Genomic DNA, 13238 nt, shown 5'->3' with positions numbered 1-13238 from the left:
CAGCCAGCTTCTGCTTCAGCTGCTTCAGGAGCACTGTGGATCGGAGGTCCGCATGCAAGACTTCCAAAGGTTTCTTGGCCATCCGACCCAGCAGGAGCTCACAGGGGGCAGGGCCAGTCACATCGTGGGGCGTGGTCCGGTACTGAAGCAGTATCCGGACAATTTGAGTCCGAAAATCCCCAATCTGCCTCTTCTTGAGCTTGTCCTTGATGGTTTGCACCACCCACTCGGCTGCACCATTTGAAGCAGGGTGGTACGGCGGAACCATCACCCGGTGGATTCCGTTCTTCGTCAGCCAGGTCAGATACTCTGTGTTGGCGAAACAGGACCATTGTCAGACACGATGACGTCCGGCAACCCCTGGGCAGCGAAGACCTGCCTTAGCGCTGCAATGGTCACGCCTACTGATGGAGTGGTGACAGGTAAATCCTCCACCCACTTCGAAAAGGCGTCCACTACTACCAGGAAGTAATGGCCCTTGAAGGGCTCCCCAATATCTACATGTAGGCGGGACCAGGGTCTCTGTGGGAACGGCCAGGGGGTGATTTGCACATGACGTGAGGCCCGCTGATGCCCCTGGCAGATTTGGCAGCTTTGCACTCTGTCAGCAATGTCCTGGTGCAGGCCAGGCCACCAAACATAGGACCGGGCAACTATCTTGGTCTTTTCCATGCCAGGATGACCCGCGTGCAGCAACTGCAGGAGCCTGGACCGGAGACAATGTGGAATCACAATGTCTCCGGTCCGGTTGTGTAGCTGAGCTCTGCTACAAGCTCAGCTCAGCGGCCTTGTGACTATAGGCCTGCTGAAATAATTCCGCCCCACGGAACACCACCTTGACCACCTGAGGCAGGACTGGGTACCGGCTGGTCACTTGAGATACCGCAGATCTTGAGAGCACCTCCGGGTACGCATGCTCCGGAATGAACACTTCAGCAAGTTCTGCAACATCATCATGCACCAGGCATCAGTCATCAGGCCAGCCTCAAGGCCCAGCCTACCACTCGAGGTGATGCCTGCGCAGGGACTTCCTTGTCAGGTCCCAGTAGTCCCAACAGCGGCTTGTGGTCCGGGACTGCCTCGAGCTTCAGGCCCTACTGATACTAGTGGAAGCGTTCGACACCGAACATGAGGGCCAAACTTTCCTTGTACAGCTGGCTGTAGCGTTTCTCTGGAGCATGAAGCCGTTGAGAAGCAAACGACACAGGGCGTTCATAGCCATCCTGTCCCGGTGTGACAGGACGGCTCGCACGCCGTATGGCGACGCATCTACGCTCAGGATGAGAGGCTTGGCAGGATTGAAGTTTACCAGCACTGGAGCCTAAATGATTAGTTCCTTGCTGCGCTGGAGGTCACGGTCCTGCTCCTTCTTCCAGAACTATTGCTGAAAATCTCGAAGCAGAAGATGGAGTGGCTGTAGATGCTTCGACAGGTTCGGCAGGAAGCTCCTGTAGAAGTTGATGAGGCCGTGGTAGCTCTGAAGCTCCATGTTCTGGGGCTTAGGCGCCTTGAGCACAGCATCAACTTTGCAGGGAGCCGGGGCTAGGTCAGCCTCGGGAATGATATGTCCCAAGTACTCAACACTGGGGGCCAGGAAAATGCACTTTTCCAGCTGGAGCTTGAGGCCGGCGTCCTGCAGTCGTGGCAGGATGTTGTGCAGGTTCTGCAGGTGGTCCCCGTCGTCGCTGCAAGTAACCAGGATGTGATCCAAGTACACCGCCACGTGCCTCATGCTCCTGAAGAGGTTGTCCATTTCCCTCTGAAATATGGCCGGGGCTGAGGCCACGCCAAACGGTAAGCGCATGTACTGGAAGAGCCCCAAAGTTGTCGATAGTGTGACATACTTCCGGCAGGCAGCCTGGAGCACCAGCTGCTGGTAAGCCTCTCTGAGGTTGAGCTTGGTGAACTTCTGTCCACCGGACAACGCTGACCAGAGATCTTCAATCTGGGGCAACGGGTACTTTTCGACGGTAGCAACGGGGTTGATCGTAACGTTGAAGTCTCCGCAAATCCTGACACTGCCGTCTCGCTTGAGGACTTGCACGATGGGAGCGGCCCATTCAGATGTCTTAACGGGCACCAGGATGCCCTCTGGCTGTAACCGTTGCAGCTACTGGGTGAACCCGTCCTTCAGGGCGAACGGCAGTGGGCGAGGCTTGAAAAAAGTGGCCGGGCTCAATAAGGTACATAAATGCCAGCTGTCATCCGGCGAATGCGCCCACCCCTGACTGGAACAGGCATTTGAACTCGGTCATGAGGCTCGGGACGTCTTTCACCACATGCAGGCTGGCTTCATGGCACTCTGGCAGACGAACGCCCAGTGCATGAATTCAGTTTCGGCCCAACAGCGTCGGCGACGACACCTTGGTTCAGTAAAGGGGAAGGGTTGCCTTCCTCTCACCAAACGAACGCTGACCTGTGCCCGACCCTGGAACTGGGAGAGCGGCCCGGAGTAGCTGCATAGCATCCCGCCCGAAGCTTCGACGAACACGCCGGGGAAGGTACGCTTGAACCGTTTCCCAGCCATGACAGACACGCTGGTCCCTGTTCCCAGCTCCATGGAAATGGGGTGCCCGGCGATTTCGACGGTCAGCATGTACGGCGGTACAGACGACGGTACAAAGCCTGTGTGCTACATGTCGGAAATCGGCGTGTCCTCGGCCAAGACGTGCAGCCTGGCCGTGGTAGAACTTGAGCCTGCTACCGCACGCCCTCGCCGCGTACACTTGCGACGGCTACCCTGGCCGCGCGCTTGTGTGGCATCTGGGCTTGAACCAGGCTGCTGCTGCTGTTTGCTGTTCGTTTTGCCCCTTCGGTACACCCATACCAGGTGCCCTGTTTTTGCGCACGTGAAGCATTGTGCTTGAGAGAACTGGCACTGTGAGAGGGAGTGGGCACCACCACAGCGACTGCAGGTACTGCCCTTTGTCGCCAACTTGTTACCGCCGCTTCCGTCGACGGTGAGCCAGTCACGCGGGCAATCTCGACGGCATCCTTGGCAGCAGCTTCCATTGCTAGCGCTGCCTTAACGGCATCGTCCAGCGAGATGTCGGGAAACTCCAGCAGTCGCGTCTGCGTGGCGAGGGTGTTGATGCCGGAGACGAAATGGTCCCGGAGCAGCGAGTCCGATTGGTCCCCTAAAACACAGGCACTCGCTAACCCTCGTAACGCAGCTACGAACTGCCCGAGGGTTGCTCCTTCCCGGCGGCTCCGGTTCTTGAAGCGGAAACGGTCCACTAGTGTGGACGGTGCGAGGTTGAAATGCGAGCGCAGTATGGCGAGCAGCCCACCCAGCGTCTTAACATGTGGCGTGGCTGGTTTGACAAGGGCAAGCAGGATACTGAAGACGCGGGTCCAGCAGCGGGCCAGGAAAATGTCCCGCTGTTTGGCCTCGCGTGTGTCGTTTTCCCGGAAGAACATGTGGACTTGTTCCTCGTAAACTGTCTAGGCGGACCCATCTCCCTCGAACGGCTCGAGCCTTCCGTACAACGGCATGGCGGCAGCGGGGGGCGGTATTTCGCTCCTCGTGGCGGCGTTGGACGATCCGTGGGTACTCGTCGCCAATGTCACGGTCCGTCCGGGTTTGTGAACAAGGGAGGGCTCGAGGCACCCTCCGTTAGGCGGATATTCCGTAGCGTGGTGGTGCTGAACGATGACTGACTGCCGAGCAGCTGTGCTCGTCGGTGTTTATTGCGGTGCGGTGACCAATGTTGCCTACAGAGCCTGGCAGGCTACGGAGCATGGCGTGCCAACGAAGATTATGCGTGAGGGTGAGTCGCATGCTTGTTACGTGACAACAGTGAAAATAAGTCTGAAACGCAGCACATTACCACAATAGAGGTTGCGCTGAAAATAAGGTAGCTGTAGGAGAACAACGACGCAAGCATCGACGACATCAGTGCGACGTCGCCGCGACAACGCCAGGTAGCTTTATCATCAGTTGGCTTCATATGGTTTTCAATACTGGTAATCGGACCACTCAGTCCCGCTCCCCAATTCTTCTCGTTCATTTTATAGGGAGGCTCCCGGATCCATTGATCCTTCAGGTAGCATACAAGCATTTATTGGTCAGGTGCCTGCTCATGAATGTTCATTTACTACGTGGAGTCATCGGTCTGAAGCGTGGCCCGCATTCGCCGCGATGGCCTGAGTGGCGTTGACTAACGCTCGCAAGGGGAAACACACGTGAATACCTTAGAGTGTAGATGCTGGTACGGCCACCGCCGTAGCGCAATTTACAGTGGACTGCACGCGCAATGAGAAGGGTCTTACAAAAGATAACAGAATTAGAAAAAGAAAGAGATGGACTACCCGTATCTGCTTTCTTCGAATTATTTTTGTGCCAGAAACCTTGATGACCTGTTTCATGGCACTAATATAACATATTTTTACGCGTGCATTTTGCAGGTTTTCAATAGGAGCTTCGCATGATGCCGCATATGCCAGCACCGAATTGGTACAAGGAGTTCCTCGCTATTATAACAAGACATCTAGTGCCACTTATCCTTCCTACTCAGATTACTCGGCAGGCAAAACAGAAACCGACGAATATTTCTCTCTGGCGCTGAGATTCGGAACCGAAAAGTCTAGCCATATTTGGGTGAGTTAGTCACCTTACACATGGACCCAAACAGCACAGAGGTACAGCATTTTTGGCAGTTATTTGGGAAGAGCTTTAGCAGTGCGAAATAGGGGCTTCAAAATCTGCTTAATGGAGCAACAATGCAACTAAGGTGTAACCATCTGTGCCTCCTAAAACTGTTCGAGCTCGACTGTGTTTTTTGTCACGACACATTTGTTAGTAGCATGCTGATAAAATGTGCGGGATTATTGTGTATTTTAGTTTAGTTTATTGGTTGTTTTTTACTATTGTTTTGTAATCCAAGGCAATCGCGACATGTTATTTATCCCTGAATCATCTAGCCTCAAAAGGCCAGATCCTTCATTCCGCTCATTGTGTAAAAAACATTTTTTCCTTTGTAAATTAAAATGACCTTTATTATGTCACTAGTCAATTGGTTCCCGCTCGGCTGAGCGAGCCTATCTGTTCCGATTGCGAGAGCGATTAATGCTTTCATTTACGAAGCCTTGCGTAATCGCAGCCGAAACGTTGTAAACAGCAGTGTTCATTTAGCAGATATATTGCCTTATAATCGTTTCTTTGCTTTTGTACCTTGCCATTCATTAGTTATCTGCAACGAGTTACCACGCCCTTTCTTTTTATTGACATCTCCCAGTATATATTAACCCAAACAGGCTGTCGCGCTAATAGAATTAACGAAGTTGATGAGCACCTTTTACGGTTCAGTAGGAATAAAAAGACATGGTGGCCATACTCTCAAACCTAGCTTGCCATTCGTAAACTGCCTTTTTTTCCATTGGCCGCCTTCGCGAATGATGCTTCCAGTATCAATATTGGCTAGAATATTTTTCTGAAGAAAAATTTGGGTGCAAGAACTCTATCTGAATACAAGCGCTTTGTAAATCAATTTCCTGATGAATAAAAAGGGGGCTGAAGCGCTCATGTTAGGAAATGAAATATTCAAAAGAACATCACACACACCCAGACATACACACAAGCGCGCACACGACGCACGCACGCACGCACAGAATTTCTTAACTAAATGTCGTTTCATGCACTGAAGCACAGAAGTACCTGGAACGCCAATGCATTTCTCCGCAAAGTTCGGGAATTTATATCTCGAAACTGGTGTCATCCTTAGAATTCGTTCCAAGTGGATCCGCCTTGCGAAGTCCACTGCTAGAATTTGTGAATTGCAATATGGGTCATCATGTAATTGCTTAAAATTTAATTAGTGAATTCTTGTTAATTACACAATTTTCAATTTCAAATTTTTTGTGCAAGTAGTGTCCGCCGCTTCCAGTAGACCGGCTCATAAACTGAATTGAGCTATCTACCACAGGCAACTTTAAAAAATTTTGCAAGTGTTCGCTGAGACATCCTGTACATATTACTACGAAGCAGTGTTAGCGATGGAGATGAAGAGAAAGAAGCAGATGACGTTCGCGTTGAAAGACGCTCCTCGAACGTTTTTCGGACCTTTCTGCGGCTCCTGTTACTTGGCCAGGTTTTGGTGGTATTAAGCTTGTCTAGGCCTATTGGTTGATCTTTCCATTGTTCTTGGGCGTGCTTCATCCTAGTGTGGTGAACGAAACCTCCCGGAAGGGGCTTTCCCCCTCGACAGTATCTATTCTGACAGACGAATTACCCTTGGATTTGTTCACTCGCAATGGCGTGAGCAGCATACCCTTGGTTCTGGCTCCTTCCAATGGAGGCTTTATACGGTTGGCCAACCCCCCGGCTATGCAGAAATCTCTCCTTACTGCTAACTCTGCATACCAGATCATCATAGAAGTGAGACAGTTCGGCCGCAGAGGTATCGTGTGCAGATCACCAGACCACACCTGTGTCGTGGTTTTGCTTAAGTGTTCATCATTCGCTTCACTGCCGATGAGTGTTTTTGCACCTGCTCACCTCGCATACACCAAGGGAATATTCAAAAGTGTGGATGCTCATCTATCTACATCAGAGACAGAGAGATTGTCTGGAAGAAGTAATAACTGTTTATCGCTGCAGTCAAGGGGCAGACAATAAAATGGTCCCAACAGAATCGGTGATTGCAACATTCGCAGGAACTTCCTATCCACAAGAACTAAAGGTGTGGCCCCTTGTCTTCAGAGTTGAACCTCTTGTATCGCGTCTGCTACAGTGCCTTAATCGCTGGCGATACGACTATAGTAGTGCAGGATGCAAGCGTTGTTGGAAATGTTGGGAAGCCCACGATCAAGGTGACTGTAGTGCCGAAGATGAGTGATGCTGCCTCTGTGATGGAAGTGACCAATTATTCTAACTTCTCTGTTAGAGCTGCGGAATTGCCGGTGGTAGAAATAATTGACAGACAACGTTGTCCCAGGAATGAGGTGGTAGGCATCGTGAAAGAAAGGGCGCTTGGTTACGCGGGTGTTATTGGAAGGCAAATTCCTACCTCGGACGCATCGCTAACAGCAACTACAGAGGACGCTGTGGAAAAGGCAGGTAAGAAAGCTGCGGAATGGCTGGCAATGAACATTGGTGAATGTGTATCGCAAGTCATCTATTAACTTATCTCATTTGATGCAAGGCACCTGTCTTAGTCATACAATGATCTAAACAGTTGATCTCAAGCCACAAACTAGGGATAGGAGTTCTGGTACCCACCCTTCTAATGACGGGGTTGAACCGTCTAATGACGAGGTTGAAGACGATATTGCTTTCTATGCATCGGACAGTGATATTCACTCTCTACATTATGTACTCAGAAATATTTTTTCGCCATAGAAACCTGCTGATAAAATGGATTCGCCTTTCACTTAATGTGAAAAAATGCTCGACATTGGTTTTCGCTCATAACAACCCCGTTAATATATCGCTATTCTACCGTCTCGAGACAATGTCTCAAGTGAAGTCGGTGAAATACTTAGGTGTAGCCTATGACGGCTCCCTCAGTTGGCTTGGTCGTAGTGACCATATAGTTAAAAACGGAGTGAGAGCATTTGGCATGCTAAGCAAGCTATGCAACAGTTGGTCGGGGATGCGGAGAGACCCACTACAAATTATTTATAAGATGTACGTGTGGCTAATTATAGAATTTGGATGTCTGCTCTTTTCTGGTGCGCCAGCTTATAAATTACGTCCCCTTGTACTGATTGTGCGGGAAGCCCTGCGATTGTGTTGCGGATTGCCGAAATTTGTGGCTAATATTGTCTTAAATCAAGAAGTCCTGTTACCCTCAATATTCTGCAAATTTCGGTTGCTGACGGTGCAAACATATTTAAATATGTACGAATCCCCAATCAGACGATTGGAAAACATTCAATTGCCAGCCTGAATTATTTTAGGAATACACTGGCCTCGGTTTCATACACAACAGGTGGTCTTTGTAGAAGCACTGATTAGCCCGTTAAATATACGTATTCAGTAGGCGCCAGCTATTTGGGATGTGCCAGAGAGTCTACAAATCATTTGTGATGACATCTACCCTAACAATGCAAATTTTCTCTCTCGAAATATATTAAACGAACAACTGCGCGATCATTTATTGAGCTTAGGTATAAATACGGTCATTGGAACAGACGCCTCACAGTGTGAAATAAAATGTGGAATTGGCATTTTCGCTCCCGCTCTAAACTGGTCATGCTCAATTAGGATTCCGGACTACTTATCCATATTTCAGGCTGAATTTCTAGCTGTAGTATTAGCCTTACGTAAGCTAAATTCATCAATATGGGCGGTAGTGACAATAACGGATTCTTTATTTTTATGTACACAGCTCACAACAAGTAATGGTGCTAACCTTTCACGTACACTTCATTTTCTAGTGCCTGACCACATAAATTTAATTATATTACTTAGGGCGCCTGGTCATAGGGGATTATAAATGAACGAGATGGCTGACAGTCTCGTGAGAGCGGCCTTCAATGGCCCTGTACTATCATAATTTGCGGCATCAGCTTGCCTACTTACTACTAGATACAGAAAACATGAAATTCTCTTGACTTTTTGAATCCAGCGATAGCAAATGTTTCAGAATATCGACACTTTGTTTTCGCATGGCCCAAAAATCTTTTCTCACACAGAAAAAAACTGAAGCTATTTTTACCAGGTTACGCTGTCGAACACCATTATTAAACTTTTACCGTCACAGGGCGGGTCTGGGATCCTCCTCTCTGTGCGCATTCTTTGTAGTAGATGAAGCCACCGATCATTTTTTTTCTTATACTGCCGCCGTTTTTTCGCTTTAAGGAAAAATTTTCTACAACGCACCCTCACGGAAATTGGTTTACGTTTCTCCATTTTCAATATCCTTTCCGTAGGACCCTCCTCTCTTGGCAACTACAACAGGGGTGTGTGCTCAGCCGTGGAGGAACTCATACTTGTTTCAAGACATTATTCTTAAGTTCTTCAAACATTATTTTTATCCGTTTCCACATGACAGTTTTACCAGTTTTTGTACAACCAACATCTCCCTAATCAATTCAAATCTTGGCCAATCCCCAGCAGTGGGTACGCGCCATCGAAAATGGAAACCCAATTCAATCCAATCCAATACTCGTGGTTCAGTTCTCATATTTAGCAACGTCTGAAGCATCCTTCTGTATATAGCTCGTCAATATATTATACGTCTTTTGCTCCCGGTAATATTTTGATGGAGAGTGCGGGATCTTCAACACTCAAGGCGGATCTACGCAGTGGACGTCATTGGCTCCGTCTGCCATGCCTGATCAAGACGATGATGACTGTACTTCAGACACTTCACCGACCGTTCCTGAACCGACTTCCACCAACCGCCATCTTGTGCTCATGCAATCGCGTAGCCTACTTGTGTTTTCTGGCAATGACAACACCGATGTCGAAGACTGGCTGCAAATGTAGAACGGGTAAGCAGACAACAACTGGGACCATGCACTCATGCTAGCCAACATTAATATTTTACCTTGCGGAAACGGCACAAGTTAATTTTACGAACTCCAACAGTCGCTTTGCCCAGTCAACACACCGCACTACAAGCCACCTCTATCAACTGATCCATACCGACGCACGTACGCTCGTCCTCGTTAAACCAACTCGGCAACATGGCGCACTTCAAATGATAGGCCTATCTGCTTCTGCTGTGGATGAGTCGGACACATTTCCCGCCATTGCCGCACTCCTTGGGGCTCACAACCTCGCGAGCCGTACTCAAATTTTCGACGTCCGGCTGACGGTTCTCGCATCCGACGCATGCTCATTACGATAATGCTCCGCCCTCATTGCCCTCGCGACCGAACCGCCCTCCGTCGCCATCACGAGGCCAGTCCCGGTCGCCCCATCCGCGTCGCTTTTCTCCTCCCGCCCACCCCCGCCGACTTTCGTAAAACTATAAACGTTCGCAGCTACGAGAGGTGAGCCTGGCATGACGACTCGACCCGAAATTGCTCTGCGCGCGCTACTTAGACATTCCAACCTCATCAACATAGACGTGGACCAACCTCATCGGCATCCTCCCAGAGCTCGTCTTAACAAAGTTGTCACCCCAGCTGCGATCACTGTAGGTTTTGTAAATGAGAGTGCAACTCCGATTGTTACTGGTACGTCTACCGCCCGTATTACTGTTGCTGAAGGCCGTACTTCTGTTTTGTTTTATGTTTTGGAACAGTGCCCACATGAAATATTCATGGGACTCGATTTTCTATCTGCACATTCGGCCCTTATTGACTGCTTCGGCAGCATTGTTCAACTTGCCCTCCCGTATGACGCTGAGCATTTTGATCCGAAGCCTAGTCGGCAATGCTCTGCCGAATGCATTCGCCTGCGCAATCTTGCTGTGGCCTATGTCCTCAACTGCTGCCTCAGGGTATCTGCCTTGCAAGAAGTGAACCAGCCTGTGGCTACAATATTTGCGCTTTGACTTGTATTGCACCGTCGACTACCAGTCCCAATTCGGATCATGCTACTGTGTTAGAAGCATGACAAAAAGATCGCCTCAGACCTTCCGGCTTCCCACGGGAACGTGCTCTGTCGATTTCTTGCATCGTACTGGGACATATTTCAACACAGTGACCGAGCACTAGGCCAGACATCCGTTCTGAAGCATCGCATAAGCACTGACGTTTCAAGCCCGATGTACCGACGACCCTATCGTGTATCCGCTACTGAGTGCCAAGTCATACAAAAGGAAGTCCACAAGGTGCTTGCCCGAGATATCATTGAACCTTTTCAAGTCCATGGGCTGCCCCTGTCGTTCTTGTAACAAATAAGGATAACAGCCGGCGCTTCTGTATAGACTACCGGATTCTTAACAAGGTAATGAAGAAACATGTGTACCTGCTGCCACGGATAGATAACGCCCTTGACTGCTTCCAGGGTGCAAAATATGTTTCTTCAGTAGACCTGTGTTCGGGATATTGGAAGATTACTGTTGACGACATGGACCGTGAAAAGGCCACCTTTATTACACCTGACGGCCTTTATCAGTTCAATATAACGCCATTTGATTTATGGAATGCCCCAGCTACATTCGAAGGTTTCATGAACGCTCTTCCTCACAGTGTAAAGTGGTAAATCTGCTTGTGCTACCTCGACGACGTAATTGTCTTTTCGCCGACTATTGAAACACATCTCGAGCGTCTCTCGATAATTCTTTCAGGTTTCCACAAAGCCGGTCTCCAAGTGAACTCCTCAAAATGCCACTTCGATCGCCCGCAACTTACTGTTCTCGGCCACCTTGTCGATTCTTCTGGCGTTCGCCCTGAGCCCGATAAAGTTTGTGCAGTCAAGGATTTTCTGTGCCGAGCTGTGCCAATGACGTTCGAAGCTTTGTTGGCCTCTGCTCCTACTTTCGCAGATTCGTAAGCAATTTTGCTCACTTTGCATGCCCTGTCACAGAACTTGTAAAAGAAGGCGCGCCTTTTGCTTCGGGTCATGAATAAGCTAATGCAATCGCCAAGCTGACCGAGCCACTCACATTACCACCAGTTTTCGACCATGTTGAGATATCCACTCAAAAAGAAGTGCGCAGCGATGACCGCGGTTACGGTATCGGCACTGTTTTGACTCAACGACAGCACGGTAGCGACCGTGTCATTTTGTATGCTTGCAGTCTTCTGTCCGCAGCGGAATGCAACTACTCGACCACGGATCGCGAATGTCTCGTACTTCTTTGGAAACTGGACAAATTTCGCCCCTATCTGTATTGAAGAGAGTTTACAGTTGTGAGCGATCACCACGCTTGATGCTGGCTTTTGTCCCTAGAAGATCCACCTGGTCGTCTTGGGCGATTAGCTTTCAGACTCCAGAAGTACTTTTACAGAGTTGTGTACAAGTCAGGCCATTTACATGAGGACACTGATTGCTTGTCGCGTCATCCGGTTCATCCACCAGAACTTCCCGACAGCGACGAGTCTGCTTGTGTGCTTTCACTTACCACATTTGCCAACGTCGGAAACGAGCAACGGCGTAATCCTTACGTAAGAGGCATCATACGTAAGCTGGAAACTTCTGTCTCGACAACTGACTCTTCTCTACGCATGTTCGCTCTCCAATACGGTATCTTATGTCGTTACAACATGCACCCTGACGCACCTGAACTCCGTGTCGTCCTTCCTAGGAACATGCGTCAGACCGTCCTCGCCTAGTTGCATGATATTCACATTGCTGGTCATGTAGGAGTTTCAAAGACCTATGACGGCTTTCGATCTCGCTTTTCATGGCCCGGAATTTACCGTTGTGTTTTCCGCTCCGTTTCTTCCTGCAAATGCTGTCAGCACCGCAAGAAACCAGCCGCTCTTCCAGCTCGGCGCCTTCAGCCCGTTGAATCACCAGAAGAACCATTCTTCAGAGTCGGTCTTCAGACTCGGCCATTTTCCTGTCTCAGTCAATGAAAAGAAAGGGATAGCAATTGTTACAGACTACGCAAACCCTTATGAAATTACAAGCGCTCTCGCTAGCAGCTGTGCAGCCGACATGGCTGGTTTGCTCCTCGAAGGTGTCATACTTCGCCGCGGCGCTCTACGACAACTGCTTACCGGCCGAGGACACTACTTTCTCGCACAAGTTGTCGAGGACATCTTGCACCCCTGCACTACTCAACACAAATTTACTACGGCGTATCACTCCAGTCCAATGGGCTTACAAAACGTCTTAATAGAACTATCACGAGCATGCTCGCCATCTAGGTGTCCGCTCACCATAAGGACTGGTATGCCACACTCCCTTTTATAACATCTGCCTACAACACATACCGGCATAATTATGCAGGTTACTCTCCACTTTTTCTTTCATACGGTCGAGACGTCACACTTTTTGCTCGCTCCTTCCCGCTGCTCTTCACACGACGTGAGAATGCGCCCGTGATGTCATTGTTAGAGCTGTCGATGCGCATGAACTTGCCCGCTGGCTTCTCAACGCTTCGTACAAAAAGAAACCACGTGTTTAGACGCTCGCCCCCGCGATTCCCATTTCAGCCAGGGTGACATGGTCCTCCTCTAGACACCATTAAGACGTGGTGGTCTTTCTGAGAAGTTGATCTTACCATATTCTGGTCCGTATCATGGCATGCGCAATTTGACGGACCTGACATATGAAATCATATGTTTCATAAAATTCATCATAAAATTGCTCCTGTGCTGACATATATATATATAACTCATGTATTTCAACCGGTGTTTTTCCATCCAAAATGCAAGTGGCTCGTGTAGTG

The 13238-nt window shown here is 49.3% G+C and overlaps 1 protein-coding gene across 2 annotated transcripts in view; it reads left to right on the top strand.

Annotated features, from left to right (window-relative positions):
• LOC129384279 (uncharacterized) overlaps positions 1-13238 on the top strand; it is an 86346-nt gene that overhangs the window by 33197 nt on the left and 39911 nt on the right. For both annotated transcript variants that reach the window (XM_072289328.1, XM_072289327.1), the window contains exon 3: positions 4408-4600. In XM_072289328.1, the coding sequence (XP_072145429.1) occupies positions 4408-4600 (193 nt within the window). The remainder of the gene's footprint in view (positions 1-4407; positions 4601-13238) is intronic.

This window comes from Dermacentor andersoni, chromosome 7 (assembly GCF_023375885.2).
Source record: "Dermacentor andersoni chromosome 7, qqDerAnde1_hic_scaffold, whole genome shotgun sequence".
NCBI classification, from domain to species: Eukaryota; Metazoa; Arthropoda; class Arachnida; order Ixodida; family Ixodidae; genus Dermacentor; species Dermacentor andersoni.
The sequence above is the reverse complement of the archived record's forward strand: the minus strand, read 5'-3'. Positions and strand labels throughout refer to the sequence as shown.